Source organism: Hylaeus volcanicus, chromosome 2 (assembly GCF_026283585.1).
Source record: "Hylaeus volcanicus isolate JK05 chromosome 2, UHH_iyHylVolc1.0_haploid, whole genome shotgun sequence".
NCBI lineage: Eukaryota > Metazoa > Arthropoda > Insecta > Hymenoptera > Colletidae > Hylaeus > Hylaeus volcanicus.
In genome coordinates this window covers 22,007,172-22,025,914 of record NC_071977.1, presented here as the reverse complement: position 1 = coordinate 22,025,914, position 18,743 = coordinate 22,007,172, and the positions used below count along the sequence as shown (strand labels likewise).

The window sequence follows — 18,743 nt, the reverse complement described above, 5'->3', positions numbered from 1 at the left end:
GCACGACCAGTGTAAATCGACATTTGGCGCCAGCGACCGTTTCGCGATATTCATTATGAAATACGCAACAGATGTTGCACGACACGTAACGAAAATATGGAGCATTAATCATACGAGTTGTCGCATATTTAGCGCGGCGTATGTAACGTCCGTTTCGATCATTTCTGCTGAATTATGAATCGACGTTTCACGACGAAAACGTTGACGAAGTGTTTCGTGTAATACACGGAGGAATATTATATATCAATCGTAGACTTTCTCGACATTTTTTCTTATTTAACCATAGTAAGCTGTTTTGGGTTTGAACTTACCAAGCATGAGATGAATTATTTATCGGTACTACTATTTTTGGAAAAGAATTAGTAAAAAATGGAGATTGAGGTATTAGGACAAAAATCTGACGAGAATATTTAATATTTAATATTTACTCAAGTTTTTCATTCGAATTCATTTTTTTTTACACTTAAATTTCATAATTAATTTGCATTGGTCTTCAATGAAAAGGATAGTGATCCATATATGGGTGATGTGGTGAAATGCATTGTAGGAGAAATGCAACATTTTCCTCTTTAATTTTGTTCAATATTCAGAAGCAGTTACAAAAATAACGATTACGATTGCTTCCATTTTTCCATTAATTTTCGTCTTATAAAATTAAGAAATTTTACAGGGAAGATTAAAATCGTTAAACATAAATCGCAGTCACTTTAGTATAGGTAAATCATTAATTTACACAAGGGATGGAGCGATAGCGACAGTATTATAAACTATCATTATTTTCTTATAAATTTCAAGTATATTAAAACATTTTTATTCTATATTTCATGGAACTCCTTCACTCGTAATGAGACGATATCGTGGTGTCAATCTTAAAATAATATTTTCACCTTTACTTCTCATCTTCTCTAGTTTTACCAAACTCAATTTATTCGCAACGAGCTGTCCCTCCTTATATCATTAACCTTTTGGTTGTTGGCCTACAACCACGATCAGGACTCGTGGTAAGGAATTTGGCCCATAAACAATAAGCACGAGCCTGACTCGTGGTACTTTATTCGGGCTTCCTACCTTCCTGTTTATTATAGCTCGAGTAACCGGGAGATAGATCAAGGGTTTAATTAATACAATACATAATCTTATAGTTCCTCCCTTATTTTTGTAACCCCTTTCAAATCCACAATCACTATTTAAATTTATTTCCTCCGCCACCTCCAGAATCAATTCCTCCACTTCCTTTCTAAAAATCCCCATCACGCACGCATGATATCGACGCGTCGAGACTCGTACCAAAATATCTGTCCACGATATCCCCGAATGCTCACTTAAATACTCCATCGAACGATCTCGCCTCGAGTCGGTCTGTTATCGCGTTGTCAGCCACCATTGTCCCACGAGGACGTATTTTATCGGCTATATACGGCAGCTGCCTTGGCGTATTAATTTATTTCGCGATCTGAAAAGACGTGGAAATTCACCAAGTCCACCCCTAACCTCTCCCCCTCCCCTGCACACCCTGGCCCATCGATCGACTTTATGCGCGAAACGCGGCACGGGCTCACAATGGCGTCGTCTGCGGCAGCGGTTCCATTGTGCTCCCCATAAACCCCCCGTTAACCAACGTTGAAACGGGATCTGTCAAAATCAGCTGACTACCAATTCGTTCGCCAGACTCCTCTTGGCCGCGCGTCTGCCATCGGCGTCGCTCAGCATCTGTCAGCAACGACAATATGTATAGTGAAACGACTACCGCGTGCCCGATCGATTGGTCTTGTCCAAACTGCGCTTCAATCGTAACTCGCTTGAATTAACCATCGGGCGCAGGTTCGATTAATCTCGGTGCTTCGTTACTCTTTTTGTATCGGCGGTTGTTTAACCGTGGGATGATGGGAAGGTTTCATACGGTGGGACGCGCGAGACGCAGCTGAATCATTCTTCAAATTCTTTGTGGGAAGTGGATTTCGGTACTATCGAATGGTAGGTACGTGTTTAGATTAGGATCGTCTTCGAGAGGTATTGTGAAAGTGGAGGGTAGTGTAGGGGATGTTCGTGTGTTTGAATTCATACTGAAAGTGTGATACCGAGGTAATTAAGTTGAATTGTGTATTTCAAACTTTTTTTTTATGAAATCACTTGATTAGGGAACAGTGATTTTGAACTCTGATTACAAAGGTATAATTGACTACCGAGATAGTGAACATGATTCCATCCTTCGAACTTCTTTGAGACTTCGATTTTATTGGAACTTCTTGGGACAATTATTGTAACAGAATTATTTTGAGTGCTTAATTAATTTGCATCTCCTGCCTCTAATTAGAAGGATATTGTTGATTACCGAGCTCGTAAATTTAATTCATGTACCTATTTCAAACTTCTTAAAGTCACTTGATTATTAACCATGATTTTGCCACAATCTTTAGGGACATTATAAGAAAAAATTATTTCAGTTGACTATCGAGTTTGCGTTTCCTTATTTCAATTACAAGGATATAGTTGATTATCAACCTGGTCAAGACCGATATACTTCAAACTTCTTTATAAAGTCACTCAGTTATTAATATACATCTCATAGTGTATCTTAAATGGTTCTTTTATTTTTTTTTTAATTTATAGCTTTTGCAAGAATAAATGGTAGCAATCGTAATCGTTACTTTTGTAACTGCTTCTGAATATTGAACAAAATTAAAGGAGAAAATGTTGCATTTCACCACATCACCCATATATGGGTTACTATCCTTTTCACCGAAGACCAATGCAAATTAATTATGAAATTTAAGTGTCAAAAAAATGAATTCGAATGAAAAACTTGAGTTTCGATGAAGTTACCAAAATAGATATCACAATAAATGTTTACGTAGTTTCCAATAGTCTGTAAACAAAATTAAATCACAGTAGAAATTGTCTAGAGTATTAGTCTGGCTGTTACCTTCTTAATTGCCCAAACCATATCTTTATTCATTATCAGAAAAGAATAATTCAGAAAGAAATTAAACAATTTCATCAAAATTGAACTGGTAAAGAATTCTAGAATTATCTAAAAGAAAGAAATTAAACAAATTTATCTTGTGTGGTATACTTCTGGCAAAATTTAAGATTCTACAAAATAAGTTGGCAGAAGTACCACGTGTCATTGGCGAAAAAAATATTTGTAACGGTCGCAGAAAGTGGACGAAATACGTTTTCAGCGCAAACGTTCGGCGCCCCATGAATTTAATAATAGGATCGTTTCACAAATAACTCACCCTGTTCGGTTGAACGTGCCAGCTACGCCGTTTTCCATGCCTCTGTATACCGTCTTCAGAAATGGTTAGGTCAGCCCTGCTGCCAACCAAACAACCCCCCGTATCATATTGGCCAACCAGAAGTCTCAATCGATTTCCTGGACAGATGCCCTGAACAGAAGAAGAAATGTGAATAGTAATAGCCTAACAAGGAGAAATATAGCGCGTTAACCCTAGGACAACCTCTGTCATGTTCCCCTTGGTTCGTTTGAAATCTACTTAAATATAAAATCAATCAAAAATTAGGTCTGGGTTAAATCTGAGAAGCTTCTCATTTATTTTTATTCAACTACAGCATCATGATTACATTTCAAGTTAACGACTCTGTATCTTCTTATTTTAATCATTTATTATTTAGTAATGCTATCGTCCAAACAAAATTATTATCAGAAAATGTAGTATAAGGCGGTGAAATAGAAATCTGATGAGAAACTTTATTTTTACAACAGTGACTAAAGAAAAATGTGTTAATAATTAACTGACTTTATAAAGGAGTAAGAGAAATAAGATAAAAATTTAGTGTAACATTTTCTCATTCACGGCTTCATTTTCGAGAACGTTAATTTCAAAGTTTGTTTCTTGTTAAGAGAATTGAAAGCTAAATAACATTCATTAATAACAGTGAAAGTACACTTTCACTGGCGAATGTGAATCGAAACCATTACGCATTCATTAATCAGATTAGTAACGGTAAGCATTCATTAGTGAGTTATATTGTATATGGAGTGAAAGTGTGAACTTGGAGAATATGTACACTTCCCTCGAGATTCTAGTGACACTTAATCAGGAACTAATGTAACTACCAGTCTCACTTGAGAATGCATACGCCCACTTCACGCTTCGACTCAAACGCATACATTCACCGACCTTCCGCTTTTACGATAATATCGATCCTGACACTCTGCTCAAGATGTGAATCATGTAAGTTTCGAGTCAGCAGTTTACAGAATAAATGTGACTCACCGTGTACACTCGACTAATAAAGGGAATGATTAATTTCAAAATCGCGAAAAAGTCCTCCAGACATGTCGGTTCGCCGCTGTCAACCACGAAAAGTTTGAATTGTCACAAATTTCCAAACAACGAAGCCTTCACCGATTCCACGAGCATCGTAAACGTACACGTAGGCAGACATGTGCGCAAACAACGAACAAACGAGGGTTCATTTTCGAAACACCGAGCAGACGGCGTTCTGTGTACCCAGCTCTACAAAACTGTTCATTTGCCGGGGCATAAAGTCGTTCGAAAACGACAATGCGTCGGGACAAACCCCGGTTCCATTACGAATTCTATTGACTACCGTACGGAGAAAGGAGATCCCGTGTCTACGGTTCGATCGTTGTCCATTCGGACACCCGTTACGTGGCGTGGGCGCATCTGCCGTTAATTTTCGCGCGAGACAAATCGGTTCGAAGTCGATGACGTGTCCCGCGAGTTAAGGCGATCGAAACGGGACGACTTTGAACGATCTTCGATTTATCGAGAGTAATAGGGACCGCGGACGATTTATTTTACGATGAGTACAGTTGTCCCACTCTCGTTCGATACAGTCGTATCGCGCGGACAGGTTGGGACGCTGTTACAACCCCCACGCGGTATTATCAACGTTCGTTGGGAGTTTCTGGTCGATGTGGTTCGAACTAATATGAAACGGAGTAGGGGGGATTTGACAGAATTAATGATTTGGAAAAAGGCACATTTTGCTATAGATTACAGAATATATATTCCGTGGATTATAGAGCCAACAGATTATTTATAGATTTTATTAATTATAGGTTCCATAGATTGTAGATTCTATAGATGGTAGACTATGGATTGTAGATTCTATAGATGAAAGATTCAATAGATTATAGATTATATAGATTATAGATTTTATACATTGCAGCTTCTATAGATTATAGATTCTATAGATTACAGATTCCATAGATTATAAATTCTATAGATGATAGATTCAATAGATTATAGATTATATAGATTATAGATTTTATACATTACAGCTTCTATAGATTATAGATTCTATAGATTACAGATTCCATAGATTATAAATTCTATAGATGATAGATTCAATAGAATATAGATTATATAGATTATAGATTTTATACATTACAGCTTCTACAGATTACAGATTCCATAGATTATAGATTTTATAGATCATACCTTCTATAGATTCCCTTTCTATAGATATATACATATATATATTAATTCTATAGATTATAGATTCTATAGATTATAGCTTCTATAGATTCTCTAGATGATTGACTCTAGATTATAGATTCTACAGATTACAAAAAAGATTTGGTTTCTAGTTACCGCTGTGTCAGTGCACCAAATGATCCAGCCAATTTCCACAAACACATTCCGACGGACAAAGCATTTACGAGAACTGACCTCTCCTAACCAGGGTCTTCCGTCGAGAGCCTCGTCGTCTACAATGAAAGCTCCTCTCACCGAGGATCCTCTGGGCAGAGAGAGGACAGCTCGTGAAAATCATAGATAAGCCCTGGTAACGAGGTTGCCCTAGGTCGCGGAGCCGCACAGAAATCTTTCCAACAGATGTCGAACGCGGAAACGATTCACGCTGGTCACACTTCCAACCTCGTCCCCGGAGGTTCCCCCTCGCGTATCGGAGGCTGCAGATGAAGATCTTAGATCGGGAGGCTGTAACGGTGCAGCCTCGCGTCCCATTTCCGCGATAATAATGCCGCGTCACGTCACGAGTCCGAGAGAGAAACGGAGGACGAGAGCTGGAGTCGAGGAAAGTCTCTTTTCGTCGCGGATGAACCGACCTGCATAAGTGACGCAGAGTTTCCAAGTACCAGGTGATCATTGGCGCCAGTTGGACGCGACAAAGTTTTGTTGGAATTAATCATTTTTGTTGGGTGATTGCCAGGTTGATTATCCGAGTATTTGATTTTGGGGGACGATTATCATTTTATGAAAATATATGTTCTATGGTTTATAGAGCCAATAGATTATTTATTTGATGCGTTTCAGCTGGATGGAAATCAAAAGTTTTAATTGTACCTAAAAATTGTACCTAATCTTTACCTAAAAACTATAATAGACTTCCTAGAGTCATCTTTGCATTTATTTTTATATTTATGTAGAAGCTTTTACACTGCAACAAAGCTTCTTTTAATTGTAGGGAGAATATAAACTTATTAGGTCTTTCCTTGTTGCTATGTCACGATCTACTATTGTTACCTAGATAATCGCATTGTATACGATCCGTGCCTACTCGGACCGCAATAAACGAATTAAATAAATCCACGGAACAACTACCTTAACCCTTTCGAATCTAGTGGGAGACATACAGTTAGTCCCATAAATATTCGTACCCTCTATGTCTATCGAAGAAATTTGTTTAAATTAAATGGTAGGTTCGATGTTTCCAACTGTAAGTTTCAATAAATATGTTGATGTATATATATGAATATATACATGTATAAGCTTATTCATATACATATACATAATGAAAAATTAATTTGGTAAAATCAAAACTATTGGGTTGTCCGGAAAGTCCATGTCGATTTTTGGTAGGTGGTACAGGTCTGAATATATTGAAGTGGTTGAAAACAAATAACATGCATACATCCCTTAAAAAGTGGAAAGGTTGTGGAACTAAATCGCACCTATGTAATTCAATAAATATATATTACAATTGAAACATGTTTTTGAAAGTTTCTTAGAAATTGGCACGAACTTTCTGGACAACCTAATATTATTTCATTTAGTCAAACTTATTTAACAGACATAGTGGGTACGAATATTCATGGGATCGACTGTATATGACAAGAAGTTGTTAAAACATGTACGACGCCGAAATGGATTTTTAATATCAAAGAGCAAATCTATTAATTGCCTTTCTCTCTTAATATTTAGAGTTTAACATTTATGACTACCTATTAATTTTTTCCATGAAATCCTAAGGCTTAAGTGATACAAGACCGGATCTGTCTCCTTATTGCGCCACAAGAAAAAGGAATTTTTTAAATCAGCGATTATGTTCTAGCCTCGTCACTATACAAAAAAAATGGAGCTGTCTCTTCGTCGCAGCACAGCCCTCAATTCCAGAAAATCCGTAACCACCGAAACCTCGACTGGCGCCAGGGAATAAATTTATTTTTCTGTCCCCGCGATCAGCGTCGCCACGATTGCGTATGCAAGAGTACTGGCGCCAGCGGAGCGGCGTCAACGGTCTCTGCATGTGGAAAACCTGCATAATGCGCGGAACTTATACGTCAGCTCACGTGTTTCTCGTCCAAGCACGGTTGATAAACTCTGTCGTACGTTAATAGAGCCGACGGATTGCTACGAGGACGTCAAGGCATATGGGGCCCTCGATGATCACGTTTTACGTAAGTGGTCGTTGGGATCATCGGAGTGCTGAAACCGGGGCAATCGTGAAAACTTTGAGGATAAAGAGTTTCGGACGAGGGGTGGTTTCTGTATCAAACAACGGTCGGGGCTTTGCGCGAGTACAGGGTGTTTCGGAAATGGCGAAACTTTTGGAGCGCAGGGTTTATCCGGGAGTGGAAAGTGGCCGTGGAAACATGTACGAATTAGGGAAAGACGATTTCAGAGAAAGAGAGTGTTCGGATATAAAGCGCACGAAACAGAGTGGAAAAATAAGAATTATAACATTGGGAATTATATATTATTTTGAGAAATTTTAATGAAATTCATATGGAATAGAAATACACAATTCCAACAAAGCAAGATCTCTCAGATGAAGCTGCTTCCTCTTCAGGCAAAGAGCCATAGTCTCCGCAGAAATTGTATAGGAAAGTTTTAGATAAAGGTGTTCCAGAAGATGTTATGCTTGGTTTAGTAGTATATCGAAAAGTAGATAGATAGGTATCTATAGATGCAGTGCGTAACGAAGTTCTGAAAAATCTACGATAAGAGAAGAAAGTATTTATGTTAGTGAGTTTATGTCGGTTATATGAAAATAGAATAAGCACAATGGAAATTAGATTGTAAGGATTATGAAAAGTGCAAAAGAAATCGGTGATTGGTAACAGGGAAGGCTGGACGATTTGAGAGGAAGAGAGCGTTCGGACATAAAGCGCACAAAAAAAGAGTGGAAAAATCAGAATTATAATATTGGAAATTATATATTATTTTGACAAATGTTGATGAAACTCACATGGAATAGAAATATGTATATTGAAAAGTAGATACATAAGTTTCTATGTATATATGCAATACGTAACGAAGTTCTGAGAAATGTAGGATATGAGAAGAAATTATTTATGTTAGTGAGTTTATGTCGGTTATATGAAAATAGAATGACAATGGAAATTAGATTGTAAGGATTATAACAAGTGCGAAAGATACCGGTGATTGGTAACAGGCAACAAGTATCGAAAGGTCTAATAATCGATATAGAATAGATTGTGCACATTATGTAATAAAGAATAAATAAAATAAATAAGCAGTTACCTGTCTGCCTCGCAGGGCGCACAGCCACCAACCCTCGAGACCAGATGTGTTTTGCTCAAGTACTGTCAGGACATCGCCTTTCCGAAAGGCCAACTCGTCAGGGGCCTCTGCAATGTTGTCGTAGAGGGCACGCGCTTTTACACATTTTTGCTATAACAAAAGAATGAGAAATGAATGCATTACTGTTCGTAAGAATATGGAGGAATTTTCACGAGTCGACTATTCAGTGTTTGATATCAGTTTCAATAAAAGATCAGTCATTATTTTTTATAGTGAACAGCGATTAGTCACAGTAAAGATTCACACTTGCATTCATAGGCAAGATTGTATATTAATTATTAAATGGTGATTTATTAATTTTGTCGTCTCACACATATTAACAATTAAACATGATTTATTGGTCTTGCAAACTAAAATTTTATATTAATATGAAACGTATCGATAAACATTCTTTCAGAATCATAATAATATTTGTGCACAAGCAGTATTAGGTTTCTTATTAAATTAAAAAAGTAAAGAATGCACATATTATACATATAAAATTAAAAATTACGAATACCGACCAATTCTTTGTTACGTTAATTTAATAAAAAAAAAAAAAGAAAATAGTCCAAACGTTCACAGAAAATGATTAAGATTCATACCGAACGAAGACTAATTTTCTTGTTATTGTATATTGCTTTCGTTACCTAAAACCTAAATCATATAATAAAGTTCCTACAGTTATCTTCGTATTTATTTTTACATTTATGTAGAAGCTTTTATATCGCAACAAAGCTTCTAAAGTCCTGTAACTTGAACAAATGGCGTTCATAAATTCCTAGAGCTGCTATTTTCGGAAGCGAAACGTTCATACGAGATTGTAACGACCATTTAAGACGAAACGCAAGTCACAATGGCTTACGAGGAAACCGCGTTGTGTGTCAGCCGCTTTCAACTAAGTTCAATTGAAGTGCCTCGACGAGACGACAGCAGTTTCCTCGCCGTCCATTTTTCGTGGCAAACAATGATGTCATTTCACGTCTTTGACGAACCTGCGAGGAAAAGAGGCGCCATCGTGATCTTAGCCTAAATTGATGCACCCATTAACGGTAGAGTTGGCCAACACTTTAGTTGAATAATTTCAAGAAATGGGAATTATTACAGTGTTTGTGTATGTAAACTAAGTTAATTATTAAATAAAAAAAAATGTAGGTGTAAGAACAGCGAAGTTAGTATTTTATTTAAAAATAAGAGACATATACATATTTCATATCACTGTATTCCATTTATTCTATGGTATGTGTTGTTTACTTTTCAAGATCTTCAATCATTCATAAATAATTTCAATTTATCATTAATAAAATATAGATAAAGAAAATATATATGATTGTATATAACATTAAAAATGATATAAATATAGCAGCAGCAAACTTATTGTTAGTATTTTGTTTAAAAATGGAAGACATATTTAACTTCATTTATTCTATATAAATAATTATATTTATTACAGTATGTATTTCGAATACTATGAAAAAAAATAAAAAAATCGCAAATATATAAGTAAATCATGTGATACATTGTGTATTATTGTTGACGGTAAATCACATTAATGAAATGTAGGAATATAAAAAGAGACTAAGTTATCGCATCAGTTAGGAAGTTACCTAAGCAATTGTCGTTAAGTAGGCAAGAATAGATGAATGAAATTGAAAAACTTATCCTCGACGAAATCTCGAGACGAATTTGAGCAATACGGGAATAAATGAACAAACTTGAGAAACTTCTCCTCGACGAAATCTCAAGACGTATCTGAGAAGAATATGCACCGCGTAGAACAAAAGTGCCTCGTAACTCACCATATATATACCGCGGCGAACAAATAACTGGCGGTACAGTTTGTTTGGTCTAGTTTCAGCGGAGTTTCCGTTTCGTGTTTATTGTTCGTGATCCTCGTAAAGTCCCAGGATTTATTATCCGCCGGGGACTAAAAAATCACGAAGTCGCGGTCGCGAAACTGACAAAACGCTCTCGCATAGCGGGTGGCGCTAAATCGTACTTTCTCCTTGGAAAAATTCTTGAGAGCGAATGGTATCGAGTAGTAAACATCACGCAACGAGAGAACGTCTTTGTAACACGGTAGACTATTATTGTAGCATCGTTGGCCTTCGATCGGTTTTATCGCCGTTGTACAAGCACCAGACTATAACACTATGAAGTATCAAACCGTAAGATGACTGAACCGAGGAGGTGTACAACAAGCTCGTAGAAGAGACGGCGATGATCTCGTGTCAAAATATTGCCTTAGGATCCACCCACGTATTAAGTGGGTGGTTTACACAGGGTGGCTACGAATTAAAAGATCACGGTGAACTGTGTAGTATGATTCCAGTACGAAGAATTATTCTTCTACTTTTTAAAAATTGGGTCTTGATGGGAGAGAAAAATTTTGTATATGTTTTTGGTAGGGTTCCATAATTTACAACGAACAAAAGTTACAATCCAAAACGTTTATTATTAACTACACACAGGGTAGCTCCGAGTTAAAAGATCAGAGTGAACTATGTAGTATGATTCCAGTACATGAAATTCTTCTTCTATTTTTAAAAAATTGGGTTTTGATGGCAGAGAAAAGTTTTATATTTTTTTTAACAAAACCAATTATTCAAATATAAACGTCAAGGATAAATGTTCCTTAGTATTTCGTGAGTATAAATTGCCATGCATGGTGATGACAATCATAGAAATTCGTTATGAAAAGTAATATATAGAGAACATGTACCTGGTTGATTTATATTCGCTTGTGTTTGGATTTTGTTACATATTGTATTATTATTGTGTAATTTACGTATTTAGATTCAACTTCTTCATTATAATATTCTATGGTGCCCTTGAATCTAATATTAACATGTAAGTTAACTACCAGCATATCGACTACTTAGAATTTCGATACGTACCTTGAATTCCTCGTGCCACCTCCTCGCATATCATGTTCTCCTGATACCAAAATTTACAATTTCCTTAGGATTTCGATACGTACCTTGAATTCCTCGTGCCACCTCCTCGCATATAATGTTATCCTGATACCAAAATTTAAAATTTCCTTAGAATTTCGATACGTACCTTGAATTTCTCGTGCCACCTCCTCGCATATCATGTTCTCCTGATACCAGGAGTAAAATTCGAGCCAGAATTTGATAAGTACCTTGAACTTCTTGTGCCACCTCTTTGCATATCATGTTCTATTGATACCAAAATTTAAAATTTCCTTAGAATTTCGACACGTACCAACTATTCCTTGTGAACTCTCTCTCTGAATTTGTGGGTCGCTACTTTGTTGTACTTTTGAGCGATGGTACTTCGTTGGACAGAACCATTTGCAACATTTGCAACATTGTCGCCACTTAAATGGAAAGGGAAGAAGAATAGGTTGGCAACTTGGAGGAAACGAAAGGTAATATGAGTGGAAAATGTAAGGGAAACGATTCTATTTCCTGATATAGTTCCCATTAATTTCCCTTCATTTCCTTACATATTTTCCTTTAACTCCCCCCATTTCCTGGTATATTTCCCTTTAGTTTCCCTCCATCTCCTGGTATATTTCCCTTTAATTTCCCTCCATTACCTTACACATTTTCCTTTAATATTCCTTCATTTCCTGGCATATTTCCTTTTACTTCCTGGTATATTTCCTTATAATTTCCCCTCATTCTGTTATATTTGCCTATAATTTCGCCTTATATCTGTGATATTTTCCGGTTTAACAATGCTGCAACAGCTCAGCTCAAAACCAACAATGTTGCAAATGGCTCCGCTCAAAACATCAACAATGTTGCAAAGTCGAGTCAATTTTTCGGATTTTATCACATTTTCGGCATTTCTGAAATGCCACTTTGTTATACTTCTGAGCGTTGCAACTTTGTTGCAATTTGAGCGGGACGTTATCGCAATTTGTTGCAATTTTGAACGGAGCGTGTCCGACATTTGCAACATTGTTGCAATTTTGAACGGAGCGCGTCCGACATTTGCAACATTGTTGCAATTTTGAGCGGAGCGTTTTCGGCATTTGCAACATTGTTGCAATTTCGAGCCGCTAAAAATTCAACAAAGTTGCAACGCTCAAAAGTACAACAATGTGGCAACTCAGAAGTTCGGCAAAATGTGATAAAATCTGAAAAATCGCTTTTTCTCCGAACATCTGAGTTGCCACTTTGTTGTACTTCTGAGCATTACAACTTTGTTGAATTTTTGAGCGGGACGTTATCGCAATTTGCAACTTTGTTGCAATTTTGAACGGAGCGTGTCCGACATTTGCAACATTGTTGCAATTTGAACGGAGCGTGTCCGACATTTGCAACATTGTTGCAATTTTGAACGGAGCGCGTCCGACATTTGCAACATTGTTGCAATTTTGAGCGGAGCGTTTTCGGCATTTGCAACATTGTTGCAACTTCGAGCCGCTAAAAATTCAACAAAGTTGCAACGCTCAAAAGTACAACAATGTGGCAACTCAGAAGTTCGGCAAAATGTGATAAAATCTGAAAAATCGCCTTTTCTCCGAACATCTGAGTTGCCACTGTGTTGTACTTCTGAGCGTTGCAACTTTGTTGAGTTTTGAATAGCGTCAAGTTCAACAATGTTGTAAGTTTCTCCGCTCAAAATTGTGATGGGAAATGTCGGATTTTTAATCCTGGTAATGGGAGAGCATTATATGCGAAGAGTTTATAGTTCTCAATGGAACAATAAACAAAACAATTGTTAAAGAATATTCAACAATGATAGTAACTATCTATTAGATAGTAGAAATTCCGCCCTTCAATTTGAATTTTGTTAGAATCAAATCGGACGATTCTACACAGAGTTACGACACTCGAACGTGTCCTATTTAATAGGTAGTACAGATAAATTATGAATGAATGATTGATGCCTAGTGACCTACCTAAATTCCTGGAAATGTGTACACGCCGTAGTAAAGTAGTAAAAATCGTAAACAAAGTGTCCAGCGTAGTATTTCTTGGAAGAAGACAACAATCACCCTTTAAATACTTGGTCTTGAATATTTAATGAGCTCCTTTTGAACGATTTTTATGAAACTTGGTATATATGGGTTTTTGGGGTCGCTGATTCCAAATCTGAACTCAAAATTTAGAAATTCAAAATGGCGGACTCAATAGGACGGCATAAAATGTGAAAAGTGATTCGATTTGGATGAAATAAACGACAGACGAAATTTCGTCTTTAATCAGTGAAAACCTGGAACCCGAAGCTCGTTTAATTCTGAGACACCCAGTGTGCCCGCTGGTAACTATACCAGCCACCGAAACGCCTTTTTCTCGATACGTATCGCGGTTCTCGTATCCAGCTCGCATAAATATTTGTTTAGTGTGCGATTGGAATGTAGATCGATTCGAAAATATAGTCTCTTTCATCGGTAAGGAATTCCAGTGGGTGCCCTCCCGGCAGATATTAAATTCCACCGTTGCAGGGGAACGTTCCACGGCACCTCGGTCAGGTGTTTGGTGGATTACGTATCGCCCCGAGTTCACCGCGGTGCATTAAAGATAATGGTCATTATTTATCAGCGGCTGGTCGTCGCGTTTGTACCTGGGCGTATCGGTAACTCGCACTTGCAGGCGATATATTTCAACAGGGAATCCGACATGGCTTTCGTGTTTGTATAGCTAACATTCGCTAAAACGAAAAGTGCTTATCTCCTAAATACAGGGTGCTCCGGAAAAAAAAAGTTAGTTATTCAGCTGGGTTGTCTCGAATGCCTCGTATATTATTTTCTACTTGATTTTCTACTTGATCCGATTGCTCTTCGTTAGATAAAGGTCTTCTCATATTGATTTCCATGAAGTGGAGTTTCTATAAAGTGGATTCAACTTGAGGAACAGGATCTGTTGGAACTAGAGGAACACGAGTATATTTACAGTAGATATTTCAAATGTTACGATATTGATCACATCGAACGTTAATCATTGAAGATATAGAATAAAAATATCGATTGATAGGTGGAAAAATTACTTGTAAAGGGTTTTCTAAAAAGATCTATAGTATTTAATTTTTAACAAAACACAAATGGTATGTAGCCCATTGCACTCTATTACTGTGTGAAAATCAATACACTCAGACATCAGTTTAAAATTTGCAATACGTACATCTCTATTCCTTATCCGCGCTATTATCAAAAATACAATGTGAACACACAGTGGTCAAAATTCTAATTCTTAAATGAAAATATTTATTAATATTTACATACTAAAACAAACAATTTTCGACAAAGTTAGGTTTCCTTGTTTATCTTCACTAATTGCACCATGTCCTACAAAATATGTTCCCACATCTTACTTTCTTATACAAATGCTCTTCGTCGTCCATATTTGTTATTATACATCTTAATACATGTATCGTATTTTTATTTGATTTTTCGTTGCGATCTTAGGTTTCCTTGTTTATCTTCACAAATTGGACCATGTCCTACAAAATATGTTCCCACATCTTACTTTCTTATACAAATCCTCTTCGTCGCTCATATTTCTTATATGTATACATCTTAATATATGTACTGTAGGAGTGTGATATATAATATGAGGGTAAGTGTCTGAGTGTATCCGTGTATGCAATGGTTGCGTGAGAACGCGGTGTAATTTGTTATTTATAATAAATTCGGAGTTCAGTTCGGTCGAGACAGTTGTAAAAGACAGACAATAAATAATTCGTTGTCAAACTGTAATACGTTTTAAAGTCATTAGATTCCTACATACCATATTTTTATTTGATTTCTCGTGATATATGAATAGAAACCTTTAAGGAATCGCACATTTTTACAATATTTCCAGTCCCATAAGTTTATCCCGCGTAATCACCAATAAAGTTTTCCCGGACTTACGACGTTCCCTCGAAAGAAACGTTCGACTGCAAAGGGTTAATTTATATACTCCCAAACTCTGGCAGCCGAATTCTTTGAGCCACCCCGTCCCACCGTCGCGCTGACGACCGCAAAGAACGATTCCATTTCCCGTAACAGGATCGTATACGGGTTAAGCTATTTCCCCGGGCGCATGCCACCCGCGTGGAGGTAGGAAATAATTTCGTTCCCGGCATCGGGATCGCCCCCGCGGCGCACAATGCTCGATGCCCAAAGGATCTCTAATGGGAATGTTAGAGAAGACGTGTCCCGTGTTTGGAATAACGCGGTGTGACGCGTCCCCGTCGTAGATAACACGGCGGCGATGTCGTTGCAGTCCTTCGCGTGCGCTTATGCATGCTGAAACACGCGAAGGGGGGCCGTCCCCCTTTCAACGTTGCCACGGACTCGCATCAAAATGTTTGTGCAGGTGCATCCGCGCCCGTACAGGTATGGCTCGACTCGACGCCCTGCGTACGAAGCGTAACAAAGGATGCATTATGAAGACACGGTGATGCTGCGTGGATATCCTGTTAAAGTCTTTCGTAGGGATGTTGAGTTTTAATGGAATTTCGGAGAGTGATGCTCGTCATGTTGCTCGATGCTCCTGGATCTCTTTATTTATTAATTAATTTTATCTTGGAACTTGGAAGCATCTCGTGGTTAGTTTGTTGTTTTATACCTCGTCTTTTCCTATCGAATATTTACAATTTTCAAGATGTCTGTAGAAAATATCACACTCGTCTTTGCTGCTGCTTCTCTACTGAAGTATCATTGGATGGTACTTTTTCATATAACTCGATGCTATGAGCTATATTTTGGTTTGATTTTTCATTATCATTAATTACATTCGTTAAATAACATTCATTATAAATAACACAGATATAATATATAGTCGTTAATTATTAATTTGAAAATCATGTTGGTCATTAATTTGAAAATCATATAGTCGTTAACATTATATACTGAATATTTGCATTCTGATTATTATGTGTTGATAAAATATATTAAAAAAAAAAAAATACTTCTGTAACCATTCATTTTAATGTATGTACTTTAATGTATCTATGCTTATTCGCAAATGTACTGCTACTTTGAAAAAAAGTACGATTTAGAGCAGTCACTCAAATCGTACCTTCGGTATTATATTATGCAAAGATTTATTATTAATTAATTTATCAATTCAATCTGTACTTTGTTAAAAGAATATATTACTATGTTCTAATAGATCTCTTTAAGATCAAGCTACAATTTCCAATAACATGAACTCATATAAAAATTAGTATCGATGAAATATCTTCACTGGTACAATTTTGGTAACTCCCTCTACACCCAGAGATCGTTGACGCGTAATTCGTCGGAATTAGTTCACGGGGTTAATGTTCTGACATTGAAACCCGCGTTGTCAATGGAATTGGCTGGCTTTCAGCTGATTCGCTGCGTATTTTTGGCGTCGATGGAATTCCGCAAATAAATCCAGATGCCGAGTTATTTTGTAACGATGAGATATGTCACGCTAATGGCTTCTGGCAGCGAACGTGAAGTGCCACAGTGTCAAGGTTAATCCAGTGGAATCGTACTAACGAGGAACGTTATCAAAATAGTGCTATCTTTAGATTTGCCAGAATAAAATTGTTACAGGAGAAATTTAAATTGAATTTAAAATTGTTTTTATTACGGGTTAATATTGAGAAGGCTTAAAATTTGTTGGTAGTATCAAACATTTCCTGAATATTAATTAATATTATTAACTTTACATATTGAAATGTATTAACTGTATATAATAAACCATCCCATGCAACGTGTAACAAATATTAATATAACTAGGTTATCTGAAATTTTAAAAAATAAGCATTTTTGTACAACTTAAACATAACATATTCTGAATAAATTATCTAAGCGCAATCGAGAAGGTCTTTTGAAAAAATAATTTTGTGAAAAATGACAATACATTCGAGCATATTCCAGTTCCTGAAGAACATCCATATTGCACGTATAAAAAGAAACTAGGCTTTAAAAAGAAGAAACCTGTCGATAGAACTTAGATAACTTAATGTGTTATTAAAAAATGCTTGCATTTTGAATTTCGGATAACCCAGCTCTGAGATATAGTAGCCGTCGCGGAAGTACTTATGTACAAAAAATGACAACTCCTCGACATAGTTAATTTTAGATATTTTTAAAAACAAAAATTGCGACACATGCATTAAGAAACCTTCTTTCAAATACCCCGAAGCGTATTATCAGAACATTTTTCGTTAGTCTCCAAGAAATTCATTAACATCCCCCGTTAAGCCCGTTTATTTCACTATTTTACTGGATATAGTCATGCAGGAATAAATTGCGTTCGACGACGTTAAAAAAAGATACGAAAGGCAAACAGAGTTAACTTAAGCTAATTCGGGATTAATTTCCAATCACGTTTGATCGCTGGCCAGACCGCAGTCACTCACGTAGAGCCCGCGCGCTAATTACTTCTTGATTAAAACCTCTTGCCACGCTTTCGACCGTCTTCGTGGCTCGCACCGATCTACGTGGCGGAAATGTCGTTAATTCGTGATTGATCAGAGTGACGAAACTGCGAGCCAATTATCGCAGCCGTTGCAAGGACACGACGCTGAACGGTAATTAAGAAAGGATAATCATCGACCGCGTTGGTTTCTTTCTTTGGTACGAGGGAATTTATTCTAATTGGTCTGAAACACCCAACGGTTTCTTATCTCTTAATTTCGATACTTAAGAGCAATCGGTGTATTTTATATTCTGCTTTAAATATTAGTATTATTATTAACTATCTTTCAAAATGGAAGTGTATTTATAAAATAAATTTAGTGAAGAGAACGTTCTATTTATTCCATTGATGGTTTATTTGAAATTGTGCTTTAAATTCTACGAAGATATTTCAAATAGGTATACAGTTTAATAGTGAGTCTACTTATTATCATTGAAACTGAAAGTGTATTTACGTATAAAATATATTTCCTGAAAAGCATATTTTAAATACCAGAACACAGTTGGTATATTCAAGATTGTACTTTAAATTCTATGAAGATATTGTGGGAAATAGTTTAGAAATTATTCTATTTACTATCTTTAACAATGAGACTGTATTTATTTTATGTATAAAATTG

At 36.6% G+C, this 18,743-nt stretch overlaps 2 protein-coding genes across 2 annotated transcripts in view; one reads left to right on the top strand and one right to left on the bottom strand.

Annotated features, from left to right (window-relative positions):
- LOC128872543 (uncharacterized) overlaps positions 1-18,743 on the top strand; it is a 175,815-nt gene that overhangs the window by 49,302 nt on the left and 107,770 nt on the right. The gene's annotated exons all lie outside the window — the stretch shown is intronic.
- The window catches only part of LOC128872539 (breast cancer anti-estrogen resistance protein 1), a 151,533-nt gene that overhangs the window by 46,402 nt on the left and 86,388 nt on the right, over positions 1-18,743 (bottom strand). The window contains exons 2-3 of the mRNA XM_054115346.1: positions 8,724-8,873; positions 3,240-3,389 (exon numbers count right to left, since the gene is read on the bottom strand). Coding sequence (XP_053971321.1) covers positions 3,240-3,389; positions 8,724-8,873 — 300 coding nt within the window. The remainder of the gene's footprint in view (positions 1-3,239; positions 3,390-8,723; positions 8,874-18,743) is intronic.